The sequence below is a fragment of the Dipodomys ordii genome, unplaced genomic scaffold, assembly GCF_000151885.1.
Source record: "Dipodomys ordii isolate 6190 unplaced genomic scaffold, Dord_2.0 Scaffold11, whole genome shotgun sequence".
Classification (NCBI taxonomy): domain Eukaryota; kingdom Metazoa; phylum Chordata; class Mammalia; order Rodentia; family Heteromyidae; genus Dipodomys; species Dipodomys ordii.
This window is the reverse complement of record NW_012267227.1, coordinates 17,153,244-17,165,837: the sequence shown is the minus strand read 5'-3', so window position 1 is coordinate 17,165,837 and position 12,594 is coordinate 17,153,244. Positions and strand designations below refer to the sequence as shown.

Sequence of the window (12,594 nt, the reverse complement as noted above, 5' to 3'; positions counted from 1 at the left end):
TAAATTTCCTGGAGGAGTAATAGTAATCTAGTCCTGTAACAAAGGCAGGAATATTCTTTTTTTAATGTAGCTCAGGATGACCTCAAACTCTTGGATCCTTTTACCTCAACCTCCAAGATCTGTGATTTCAAGAGTGTGCTATTGTTACCCCTTCAGAATACAGATTTCTAATATAGACTCTGACCTAGAAATCCAGATGCATTCTAATAACTTTCTAATCGGATCCAATTAAGCGGAATGAGAGATAACCCAATGCCAAAACACATTTATTGGTTTACTGTTTACAAAAGAATGATTGGGGTTGGTGATGTGGCTTAGTGGTAGAGTGCTTGCCTAGCATGCATGAAGGCCTGGGTTCAATTCCACATAAACAGAAAAAGCCAGAAGTGGCGCTGTGGCTTAAGCGCTAGAGTGCAAGCCTTGAGCACAGAGAGGCTCAGAGACAGAGCCCAAGCCCTGAGTTCAAGCCCAGGAGAGGCAACAACAATAACAACAACAACAACAACAAAAATCAATTTACAAATCCTCAATGTAAAAAAAGTTCAATACAAATGTCTGTCTCTCTAAGAAAGCATACCAACCTTAGGCAAACAGAATGGAGTGAACCTTCAAGCTAAATAGAAGCCCAGAACTACTGCTCTGTTAGGAAAATGGACAAAACTTTCTGAAAATATATGAAACAAAAATGAAAAATACAATTCTGATGAATGGGCTAAGCACTTGAAATTCAAGCATAAAATTAATACTTTAAGAAGGAAAAAATATATGGGTGAAGTTGTCAGACATGTTTTATCATTGTTTTTGTGGTAGGGTTTTGCTTTGTAGCCAGGCTGGCCTTAAACTTGGTATCTTCTGCCTCATCTTCAGCCTCCCCAGTCCTGGAATTACAGGTGTGCCACTAATGATTAAACTAATGACTAAGTTTTACAAAACCTTCTTAACCAGTCTAAGAGGGAAAAGAAAACTTCACCAAACCAGGCCCTGGTGGCTCATACCTGTAATCCTAGCTACTCAGGAGGCTGAACTCCATGGATCACAGTTCAAAGTCAGCCTGGGCATGAAAGTCTATGAGACTCTTATCTCCAATTAACCATTAAAAGGCCAAAAGTGAAGCTGTGGGTCAAGTGGTAGAGAGCCTTGTGCACAAAAGCTCATGGACAGCTCCCAGTTCCTGAGTTTAAGCCCCAGCATCCAAAAAAAAAAAAAGAAGAAGAAAACCTCACCAAATTAAAAAACTAGATTTTTTTCTTGATATTAAGCCTAAGATATTTTTCCCTTTCTCAAGTCATTTAAACCTGAATTATGAGAAGTAATTTACTCTGGCCATTGTGAACATTTCTGCACAGTGACATAATCAGACATTTTACCGCTTTCATTATTTAACTTATCCATTCCCACTCTAGACCAAATATCAGGAATGTGTGAGTAAGCAAGAGGATGTCATTTTTCCTGGAAGCTTATGAAGATATAACAAACATACAGCATGAGAAAACTCAGGCATTGAAGAAGGCCAAAGATAGTAGGGAAAGTGAGCCAGGTACCTGTATGGTGCCTGCTTCAAAACAAACTCCAAGTCCTAAGTCCCATGTGTGTGTGTGTGTGTGTGTGTGTGTGTGTGTGTGTGTTTGTGTACACATTACTGGGGTTTGAACTCAAAGCCTCGCGCTCTTATGCCCATCTAAGGCAGATTTAGAGATGGATTCATCCAGGATTCTGTCTTCTCCAAGGCTGGGCAGGGAGGAAGCGGGCAAGTCGCAGCTCTTTGGAAAGGAGGACCAGCGCCACTCTGTGCCACTTTGGTTTCCTGAGGAAGAGGAGACACTGAAACATCTTGCTTTGTGCATGTGAGATCCTCCTTACTTTTCACCATCAGAAGCTGTTCAATCTCTTCTTTCAAAGAAGAACTCGTCTGAAATGCATTCTTGGGGATCACCAGGCCATCTTCCTGCGTGTCCCTCTGCTCCTCGGGGCCAGCGAGTGTATTACTGGCATCCTTGCTGGCTTCTCCTTCTTTTGTGGGAAGCTGGAACGGAACTTTTGTTGTTGCTTGCTTAGATTCTTTCAGCGACTTCACATGCTTTTGAAAATCACGAGATATAAAACTTGGAACTTTCTCTACCTTAGAATTTTTACAAACTAAGACGCCTTGGATTTGTTCCTCCTTTCCTGCTTTCTCTATTACTGACTGCTTTGGATGAAGCACTGTCCTTATTAGGAGTCCCTGTGCATTTACTCTGTATTCTTTTTCTGCTCTCTCTCTGCGTTGCTTCTGGAAGTCCTTTAGTAGTAGTAGTTCCTCTGGAAGCTCCATACATGTGGGCTAAGAAAAGAAAAGGAAAATAAGTTTATGTGAACTACATTTCTGAATAGAGTCCTTACAATTACTTCCATTAGACGTAACAATAAAAAGGCAAGTGTGTTGGTTCAAATGTGTTCACACAGCCCCCTCTAGTGGCAGAAAAGGGGTCCTGAAGACACACCCACAGAGATCCCCTACCTCTGTGCCTACAAGCTGGTCTGCAGACCCTTCCCGATAGGTGTTCAGGTACCTATCCACCAGGGTGGTTAGGTCTGACATCATCTCATCCAGAAGTACCAAGCGGAGGGGGAGAAGGTAGGTCGCTTCCAGGGCCAAAATTTTCAATAAAGCATGTGGAAGAGGTCTTGTGAACCACACTTCCGGATTTTCCTAGAAACAATTTTTTTTTTTAATGAATAGTAAATAAACTTTAGAGAAAGTAACTGTTGAAAGGTTGCTCAATCACATACTGGCCGAACACATGCACTCAAGCGTGCACGTGTGCACACACACACGTACACACACTGGCACAAGGAATATTCTGGCAATGCTTGTGCTGCTTTCATGGTACCCATCCGTCACTCCTCTACAGAACAGGCTACTAGGCCTTCTCAGAAAACACTAGAAAAAAAATTGCCCTCAAACAGGACCCCCTTTAATACTCACCAGGAGCTTGTGTCTTTCTTCGAGAAAAGAGAGGTGTTTAGGGGCAACTTTAAGGTGTCTGACTAAACTCTCCTGCAAAGTGCTGATGCAGTTGGGAAGAAAGCCACCCGTTTCCATGGAAAACTGAAGGACATCTGCTACCTGTGGTATCAGAAAAAGACAGACAAACCAGTCAAATGAACACACACAGAACACTATCTCGTGACCAAAATTATTTTAAGTATTTGTGTGTGTGTGTGTGTGTGTGTGTGTTGGTCCTGGGGCTTAAACTCCGGGCCTGGGTGTCATCCCTAAGCTTTTGTGTTTTAGGCTAGCGCTCTACAACTTGAGTCACAACTCCAATTCTGGCTTTTTTTTGGTCCGGTCATAGGGCCTGAACTCTGGGCCTGGGCACTGTCCCTCAGCTCTTCAGCTCAAGGCTAGCGCTCTACCACTTGAGCCACAGCGCCACTTCCGGCTTTTTTCTTTTTTGCTTATGTGGTGCTGAGGAATCGAACCCAGGGCCTCACCACTGAGCCACCTTCCTAGCCCATAATTCTGGCTTTTTGGTATTTGGGGTCTCACAGACTTTCCTGCCTGGACCAGCCTGGAATCGTGATCTGCAGATCTCAGTCTCCTGAGTAGCTAGGATTGCAGGCTGAACCCTGAGTGCATGGCTCACAGTGTTTGGTTTGAGACAGCGTTTCACTGTGTGGCTGACGCTGGCTTGGAGCCCACTATGCAGCCTAGCTTGAGCCTCTCACTTCAGGCTCCCCAGTACTTGCACTGCAGGGTTGGGCTACCACACTCGTGATGTAAATATTCTTTTAGGGAGGCAGATGCTGGGCGCCAGTGGCTCACGCCTGTAATCCTAGCTACTCAGGAGTTGAGATCAGAGGATCTGAATTTGAAGCTAGCCTTCGCAAGGAAGTCCAGACTGGGCTGGGTATGCAGCTCAATGGTAGAACACTTCTCTAGTATGCACCAAGGCTCAAGAAAAGGAGCCCTGGGGCTGGGAAGGTGGCTCAGTGGTAGAGCACTTGCCTTGCGTGCCTGAGGCCCTGGGTTACATTCCTCAGCACCACATAAGCAAAAAGAAAAAAGCCGGAAGTGGCGCTGTGGCTCAAGTGGTAGAGCGCTAGCCTTGAGTTGAAGAGCTGAGGGACAGGGCCCAGGCCCAGAGTTCAGGCCCCACGACTGGACCCAAAAAAAGAAAAAAAAAGGAGCCCTAAGGCACTATTGAACTATTTCTTTACATTTTTGGGTAAGCAAAGCATAGAAGTAGTTTATCCAGTGGCAAAGCATGAGCTTAGCACTTAGCCAACTTAGCAAGTGAAGGTCCTAGGTTAGTGCCTAGAAGAGAAAGAAACAAAGAAAGAAAGAAAGAGGAAAAGAGAGAGGGAGGAAGAAAGAGAGGGTGGGAGGAAGGAAGGAAGCAAGCAAGCCAGCAAGCCAGGAAGCAAGGAAGGAAGGAATCCAGAACAACCTACATGCCTTGAGCAGCATATGTGGAAAGGCAGGGATGTGATTTTTAGTCTGTCCCCAACCTGCTTAAGTTCCTAAATGCTATAACGTACAGGTCTTGTTTCCTTTTCTCTTATTTGACAAACTCTAGAGCTAATAAGAAAACATATTCCAAAGTAAGTTTTGTTGTTATTGTTTATTTCCCTTTTTTGCCCATCCTGAGCTTGAACTCAGGGCTTGGGTGCTGTCCCTAAGCCTCTTTTGGTTTGCTCTCTACCATTTGAGCCACAGTGCAACTTCTGGCTTTTGCTGAGTAGTTTATTGGAGATAAGAGTATCATGGACTTTTCTGCCCAGTCTGGTTTCGAACTGTGATCCTCAGAGGTCAGCCTCCTGAGTAGGTAGGATTACAGATATGAACCACCCATGCCTGGCTTATTCCAAAACAATAGGGGCTTTTTGTCAGTGTTTTTACATAATATACAAACATGTTATATCAGAATGTGATACCAACACCAACAAACAAACTATTCATCAGACCAGGATTATTTTCAACCAGGACTTATACACACTGGTTCAGATCCAGGCCCCTTCACATACCTGTGTATCGAAGACATTATTCAGCATGATTCCATACTGATGAGAGAGGCAATCAGAAAGCCAACGACAGTCATGGATTACCTAAGGAGCCAGAAGACGGAGACAGGGCAATTAGAACCTGGCCGGTCACCTTATTACTTATTGGGGAATGGCTTCTACACTCACCTTTAAAATTCTTTTGTCTTCTAGTATCATCTGAAGTCCATTGTTGAAAGCACGACTTCCCAAAAGGAAAATGTCAAATAAGTATACTCGGCTATTTGTGGCTACCTATGATAGACAATATCATAGGCTAAATAACTGGAGAAGGAGATCTGAGGATCAAGGGTACAAGACGTGGGACAAAAAATATTTAACATCTTCACAGTTGATCAAACAAGAGACATCAATGATTCCTAGGGAAACACAGGTTTAAATCGATCTTAAGTTAAAAAAAAAAAAAAGACACAATGAGCTTGGTTATGGTACAGTGGTCCAGACCATGTGTGAGCAGAGGCCATGTGTGAGCAAGGGTTTAACACCCAGCACTCCCACACACAAGACAAAGCCACTGAGATTTTCAGGGAGAGAAAAGGATAAGTAGGTGAATTAAGACTTTTATTGCCAATAGTCACAACTTAAACCACTTTCACCCCTGCATTCTAATTGCAGTATTGTGAAATACAAATGTGGTCTTCCTGCCAGGCGCTGGTGGCTCACGCCTGTCATCCTAGCTACTCAGGAGGCTGAGATCTGAGGATCATTGTTCAAAGCCAGCCCGGGCAAGAAAGACCGTGAGACTCTTATCTCCAATAAATCACCAGAAAACCGGAAGTGGCGCTGTAGCTCAAGTGGTAGAGCGCTTCCCTTAAGCTGAAGAGCTGAGGGACAGCGCCCAGGCCCAGAGTTCAAGCCCCATGACTGACCAAAAAAAAAAAAAAATTGGTCTTCCTCCTGTATAGTTTCTAAGCTTGAGTCTCCAAGGTGATGAGCATCCTTTGTATACGCTGCTAATGAGATACTTGGTGGTGCTACAGAACTTTGGAAGGGAGGAGGTGGGGGCTGGCCACAGAAAAGACCAAGGTATGATTAGAACAGTGGAACTTTTTTTTTTTTTTTGGCCAGTCCTGGGGCTTGAATTCAGGACCTGGGCATTGTCCCTGAGCTCTTCAGCTCAAGGCTAGCACTCTACCACTTGAGCCACAGTGCCACTTCTGGCTTCTTCTGTGTATGTGGTACTGCTAGGCAAGCATTCTACCACTAAGCCACATTCCCAGGCCCATGAGACTCTTATCTCCAATTAACCACCAGAAAACTGGAGTGGTAGAATGCTAGCCTTGAGTGAAAAAGCTCGGGGACAGTGCCTACACCATGAGTTCAAGCCTGACAACTGACAACAACAACAAAAAAAATCAGGAGGCTGAGATTTGAGGATTGGGGTTCAAAGCCAGCTTGGGCAGGAAAGTCTTATCTTGAATTAAGTATCACAAAGTCGGAAGTGGAGTTGTGTCTCAAGTGGTAGGGAGTTAGCCTTAAGTAAAAAACTCAGTGACAGTGCCTAGGCCCTGAGTTCAAGCCTCAGGGCAGGCACAAGAGAAAGAGAGAGAGAGAGAGGGAACTAGTAAATCTACAGTTATTTCAGAATCACAAGTTTTGAAAAAACCCACTTACCTGAAGCCAGCACAGCTTCCCATGGCGACACACATTGGCTCCCTCTGCAGCCACGCTCAGGACACTCTGCTTCTTGATGTGAAGCATCTGGAAAGAGAAGAAGCTCCAGGGATCAAACAATGGCCCAGTGACATCGCCAATGGCAACTACAATCAAAAGACTATGTCCTTCAATGTACTAATCTGATGAGTACAAAACAGTGCTATTGGAAATACTGAAACTTCCTACAAGGTGAATGAACTTTGAGACTATTATGCCAAGTAAACAAAGCTGGTCAAAGAAGATCACCAGGATCCATGCGTGTGCAACATCCTGAATAGGCAAATCTATACAGAAAGAAATTAGTAGTTGCCAGCTGCTGGGGAGGGGTTGAGTGAGATGGCTAAAAGGTTTCTTTTTAGCTGGGCACCGGTGGCTCAAGCCTATAATCCTAGCTACTCAGGAGGCTGAGATCCTGGGGATCTGAGTTCAAAGCCAGATCAGGCAGGAAAGTCCATGAGATTCATATCACCACCAGAAAACTAGAAGTGGCACTGTGGCTCCAAGTGGTAGTGTGCTCGCCTTGAGCAGAGAAGCTCAGGGACAGTGCCCAGGCCCTGAGTTCAGGCCCCATACAGCATAAACAAACAAGTAAATGAGTAAGTCTAAGTCAGATAATTTCAGACTTTTTTCTGAAACTGGCTTTTCAGCTCAAATAGGACTGGAAATGCTTATAGTAATTGCTAAGCATGTAGAAGGGAGTTGGGGAAGGAGACTTGCAGGCCCAAGGGACAGCAGTGGCTGCCGAGTAGCACAATGGCCACTGCCCATCAGTACAGGACAGTAACACTGTGACAGAAAAAAGATGATTCACCCAACTGCTGAACATACCTGGTGTGCCTCCCACCCCTTCCTTTCCACCTCCCTGTTCTTCCACTATCAGGAATGCTTTAGCCTCAGGCCCTTTGCACTGCCTAATTCTACTTTTTTTTTGGTTGGTTGTGGGGCTTGAACTCTGGGCCTGGGCACTTTCCCTGCACTCTTCAGCTCAAGACTAGCGCTCTACCACCTGAGCCACAACGCCACTTCTGGTTTTCTAGTGGTTTATTGGAGATAAGAGACTCACAAACTTTCCTGCCTGGGCTGGCTCTGAACTGTGATCCTCAGATCTCAGCCTCCTGAGTAGCTAGGATGACAAGCGTTGAGCCACCAGCGCCCAGCTCTAATTCTACATTTTGAAAATTCTTCACCAAGCAATAGAGTCACATAGCTCACTCCCTTACTTCCTCCAAATCCCTGTTCCAAAGTCATCTCTCCAGAGAAGTTGTCTCGATCTGTCCGACATAAAATAGCACCTCCCTGCACTATGCATTCCTAACTGTGCTCAGTTTTTCTTCATAGCAATTATTTCCCACTTTTGCTAGGCACTGATGGCTCATGTCTATAATCTTAGCTACAGGGGAGACTGAGATGTGAGTACCAAGGTTTGATGCCAGCCCAGGCAGGGAAGACTGTGAAACTCTAACTCCAATTAGCCACCCAGAACAAAGTAGGAAGTGGAGAGTGACTCAAGTAATAGAATGTTAGCCTTGAGCGAAAAAGCTGAGGGATTGTACTCAGGCCCTGAGTCCAAGCCTCAGTACCAGCAGACAAATACACGCATGTGCACACACGTCCGCACGCACACACAGAATGTAAGCTCTTCTAAGGGCCAGAATTTTGTCTCAATTATTGTTTTACTCCACATCTTAGAATAGATTGACATATATTAATTCCATCAAGTTAGTAAGAACAACACCACAGAACTTTTGTTTTTTTGGTCATGGGTCTTGAACTCTGGGCCTGGGCGCTGTCCCTGAGCTCTTCATCTCAAGGCAAGCGCTCTACCACTTGAGCCACAGAGTCACTTCCAGTTTTCTGGTGGTTCACTCGAGATGAGAGCCTGGCTCAACACCACGGAACTTACAGTGAAAGAAATGAAGGAGACACAGACAGGATACCTATGTGGAATCAGGCCTGGGAAGGACAGAGAGCAATACTTACCGCAGCACCAAACTTCTGTTGGAACTGATCAATGACTGTGTATGTCACTTCCTCTTCCTCTATGAGAGAAGGAAGCCATAAATTCACTCCCATCCTTGAGAAGACAATGTTCCTCCCTCTAATCTTGGTCAAACTCATTATCATCTGTGTCAGTCTCTCATGCAGTGCATACTAATAACTGCCAGCGTTTGTCAATTAATGCCAAACAAGAGCCTCATCAATTTTATTCCTGTGCCTGTCTTGGCGCTTGAACTCAGGGCCTGAGCACTCTCTCTGAGCCTTTTTCACTCAAGGCTAGTGGCTCTACCACATAAGCTACAGCCCCACTTTCAGTGTTTTGTAAGTAGCTTATTGGAATCTCGTGGACTTTCTTGCTTAGGCTGGCTTTGAACTGTGGTCCTCAGAGCTCAGCACCCCCAGTAGCTAGGATTACAACGTGAATCACTGGTGTCTGGCCCTACCAAATTTTTTAAACTGGATTTTTTTCTGGTCTTGTCTTTTTTGGTACTGGGGATGGAACCCAGGATGTTGCTCTTGCTAGGCAAGCGCATTGCCACTGAGCTATATCCCAGCCCTCTACCATTTTTTTGTGTGTGCCAGTACTAAGGCTTGCACTCAGGGTTTCACATTCTCACTCAGCTTGCTTGCGCAGCCATGCCACAGACCACAGACCAACATTTGGGGAGTTAGCTAGCGATGGAGTCTTGCAGACTTTTCTGCCTGGACTGGCTTCAAATCTTGATCCTCAGATCTCAGCCTCTTGAGTAGTTATGATTATAGCCATAAGCCAGCTACCAGACTAATAATTCATTTCTCAATGTTTAGTGTGTTCATCAAAGAAATACAAAGAAATAAAAACATTACTAGAAGCACATGGGAATGAAAGCACATCTTACCAAAACTTTTGGGTCACAGAAAAGGCAGTACTAAGAGGAAAGTTTATACCTGACTGCCTACGTTGAAAAAAAAACAAATCAGAGAAACCTGTACAGTGTCTTATACCTAAATCCCAGCTACTCCAGAGGTGAAGATACGAGTATCATAGTTTCTGGCTAGCTCAGGCAAAACGGTACTGGGATCCCATCTCAAAGGACAAGCCAGTCATGTTGGAGCATGTGGGGTGCGACTCAGAGGTAGGTTAGCCCCAGGCAAAAGCAAGATTCTATCTGAAAAATAGCTAAAGCAAAAGATGGGGACATGGTTCAAGTGGTAGAGTACTTGCCTAACAAGCAGGAATCCTTGAGTTCAAACCTAATACCACTGGGCTGGGAAGGTGGCTCAGCGGTAGAGTGCCTGCCTGCCTAACGTGCATGAAGCCCTGGGTTTGATTCCTTGGTACCATCTAAACAGAAAAAGCCAGAAGTGGTGCTGTGGCTCAAGTGGTAGAACACTAGCCTTGAGCACAAAGAGGCTCAGGGACAGAGCCAGGCCCAGAGCTCAAGCCCCAGGACTGGCAAAAAAAAAGAAAGAAAGAAAGAAAAAAATACTACTTAGCCATTGGTACAGACAAAATTCCATGAACTTTTTTTTTTTTTTTTTTTGTCGGTCATGGGGCTTGAACTCTGCGCCTGGGCGCTGTCCCTCAGCTCTTCAGCTCAAGGCTAATGCTCTACCACTTGAGCCACAGTGCCACTTAATGGTTTTTCTGAGTAGTTTATTGGAGATACAGGTCTCATGGTCTTTCTTGCCTGGGCTGGCTTCAAACTGCCATGCTCAGATCTCAGCCTCCTGAGTAGCTAGGATTACAGGCCTGAGCCACCAGTGCCGGGTTCATGAACTTTTTCTTTTTTTTTTTTAACCTGGGCTAGCCTTAAACTTCAATCTCTCCCCCCCGCCTCCCATCTCTGCCCCTCAAATAGGATCATAGGCTTGAGTCCTCAGACTCAACTAGGTATTGCCTTTTTTTTTTTTTTTTTTGGTCAGTCCTGTGGCTTGAACTATGGGCCTGGGTGCTGTCCCTCATCTCTTCAGCTCAAGGCTAGTGCTCTACCACTTGAGCTACAGCGCCACTTCTGGTTTTCTGGTGGTTTATTGGAGAATTTTGTGCCCAGGCTGGCTTTGAACCACAATCCTCAGATCTTAGCCTCCTTAATAGGTAGCTAGGATGACAGGTGTGGGCCACTGGCACCCAGTGGTTTTGCCTTTCTGAATAGGAACTCAACTGTTGAGAAAAGGAAGGCAAGCGATCATCAATGGGGGGCTGGGAAGGTGGCTCAGTGGTAGAGCGCTTGCCTTGCATGCATGATGCCCTGGGTTCGATTCTTCAGTACCACATAAGCAGAAAAAGCCAGAAGTGGCTCTGTGGCTCAAGTGGTAGAGCGCTAGCCTGGAGCTGAAGAGCTCAGGGACAGCGCCCAGGCCCAGAGTTCTGGCCCCATGACTGGCAAAAAAAAAAAGAAAATCACAAATGAGATTGGATCCAATTTTAAAAAGTATCTACAAAGCAAAGCAGACAATGACCATTTGGTAAATATTTGTTGTGCAAAACTGGCAAACCTCATACTGCTAAAATGTCCACTTCCAAAAATTACATACCAAAAGAACAAATAATCCAAATAATAAATGGAAAATGAATCAAATAGCTCTAGAAAGAGTACAAGTGGCCAATAAATACAAAATGTTCAGTATCATTAGTCATAAAGGAAACAAAAATCAAACAGAGATTCTGTCAGATGGCCATCATTAGAACAAACAATAACGGCTGGGCGCTGGTGGCTCACACCTATAATCCTAGCTTCTCCAGAGGCTGTGATATCAGGATCATGGTTTGGGTACTAAAGTCCATGACACTCTAATCTCAAATTAACCACCAAAAAGCTGGAAGTGGTGCTGTGGCAAAAGTGGTAGGGTACTAACCTTGAGCAAAAAAGCTCAGGGACAGTGCTCAGACCCTGAGTCCAGGCCCCAGGATCAGCACACACACAAAAAGACAATGTTACACTGGGTGCTGGTGATATATGCCTGTAATCCTAACTACTCAGGAAGCTGAGATCTGAGGATCCCTGTTGAAAACCAGCCTGGGCAAGAAAGTCTGTGAGGCTCTTATCTCCAATAAACCATCAGAAAACCGCAAATAGTGCTGTAGCTCAAGTAGAAGAGCCCTCGCCTTGAGCTGAAGAGCTGAGGGACAGCGCCCAGGCCCAGAGTTCAAGCCCCACGACCAACACACACACAAAGTAATAGAGAGTGAATTTGATCAAGTACACTATATGCATGCATGGATGGCACTGTCACAAGGAAACTCCTTTGTACAATTACTATATACCAATTAAAAAAATACAACTCTGAAAAGAAAGAGCCTCAGTGAGGAGGTGTCCTAGATACCGTAGAGTTGCAAAACTACCTTATCCACATACTTACCTTCTTGCTCAGCATCTGGCAGCAGCATACTGAATGTAGTTACTCATTTATCTTATGTATCATCTGTCTCTTGTACAGAGCCCAATGCCTGGCACAAAGTATCCTTTACATAGCAAATAAGCAACTGAATCAAGATGCTTATCTTAACTGAGGGCTGAGGAGCAATGGCTCTACTGAGCCTCTCTTTTGCCAACTGCAAAGAGTTCTGAGCCCCAATGAAGAGCCTAGAATTGTTCACGCCTATAATCCTAGTGACTCAGGAGGCTGAGATCTGAGGATCGAGGTTTAAAGCCAGCCCAGGCAGGAAAGATCATGAGAACTCCTATTAATTACCAGAAAGCCAGAAGTGGTGCTGTGGCCCAAAGTGGTAGAGCAGGGGCTGGGAAGGTGGCTCAGTGGTAGAGTGCTTGCTTTGCATGCATGAGGCACTGGGTTAGAGTCCTTCATACCACAGAAGCAGAAAAAGCCAGAAGTGTTGCTGTGGCTCAAGTGGTAGAGCACTAGCCTTGAGCTGAAGAGCTGAGGGACAGCGCCCAGGCCCAGAGTTCAGGCCGA

The 12,594-nt window shown here is 45.1% G+C and overlaps 1 protein-coding gene across 1 annotated transcript in view; it reads right to left on the bottom strand.

Moving 5' to 3' along the window:
- Positions 1-1,224: 1,224 nt before the first annotated feature.
- The window catches only part of Exd1 (exonuclease 3'-5' domain containing 1), a 16,717-nt gene continuing 5,347 nt past the window's right edge, over positions 1,225-12,594 (bottom strand). The window contains exons 3-9 of the mRNA XM_013009998.1: positions 8,680-8,738; positions 6,658-6,744; positions 5,173-5,277; positions 5,008-5,088; positions 2,966-3,106; positions 2,498-2,689; positions 1,225-2,320 (exon numbers count right to left, since the gene is read on the bottom strand). Of these exons, the coding sequence (XP_012865452.1) occupies positions 1,679-2,320; positions 2,498-2,689; positions 2,966-3,106; positions 5,008-5,088; positions 5,173-5,277; positions 6,658-6,744; positions 8,680-8,738 (1,307 nt within the window). The 3' untranslated portion in view covers positions 1,225-1,678. The remainder of the gene's footprint in view (positions 2,321-2,497; positions 2,690-2,965; positions 3,107-5,007; positions 5,089-5,172; positions 5,278-6,657; positions 6,745-8,679; positions 8,739-12,594) is intronic.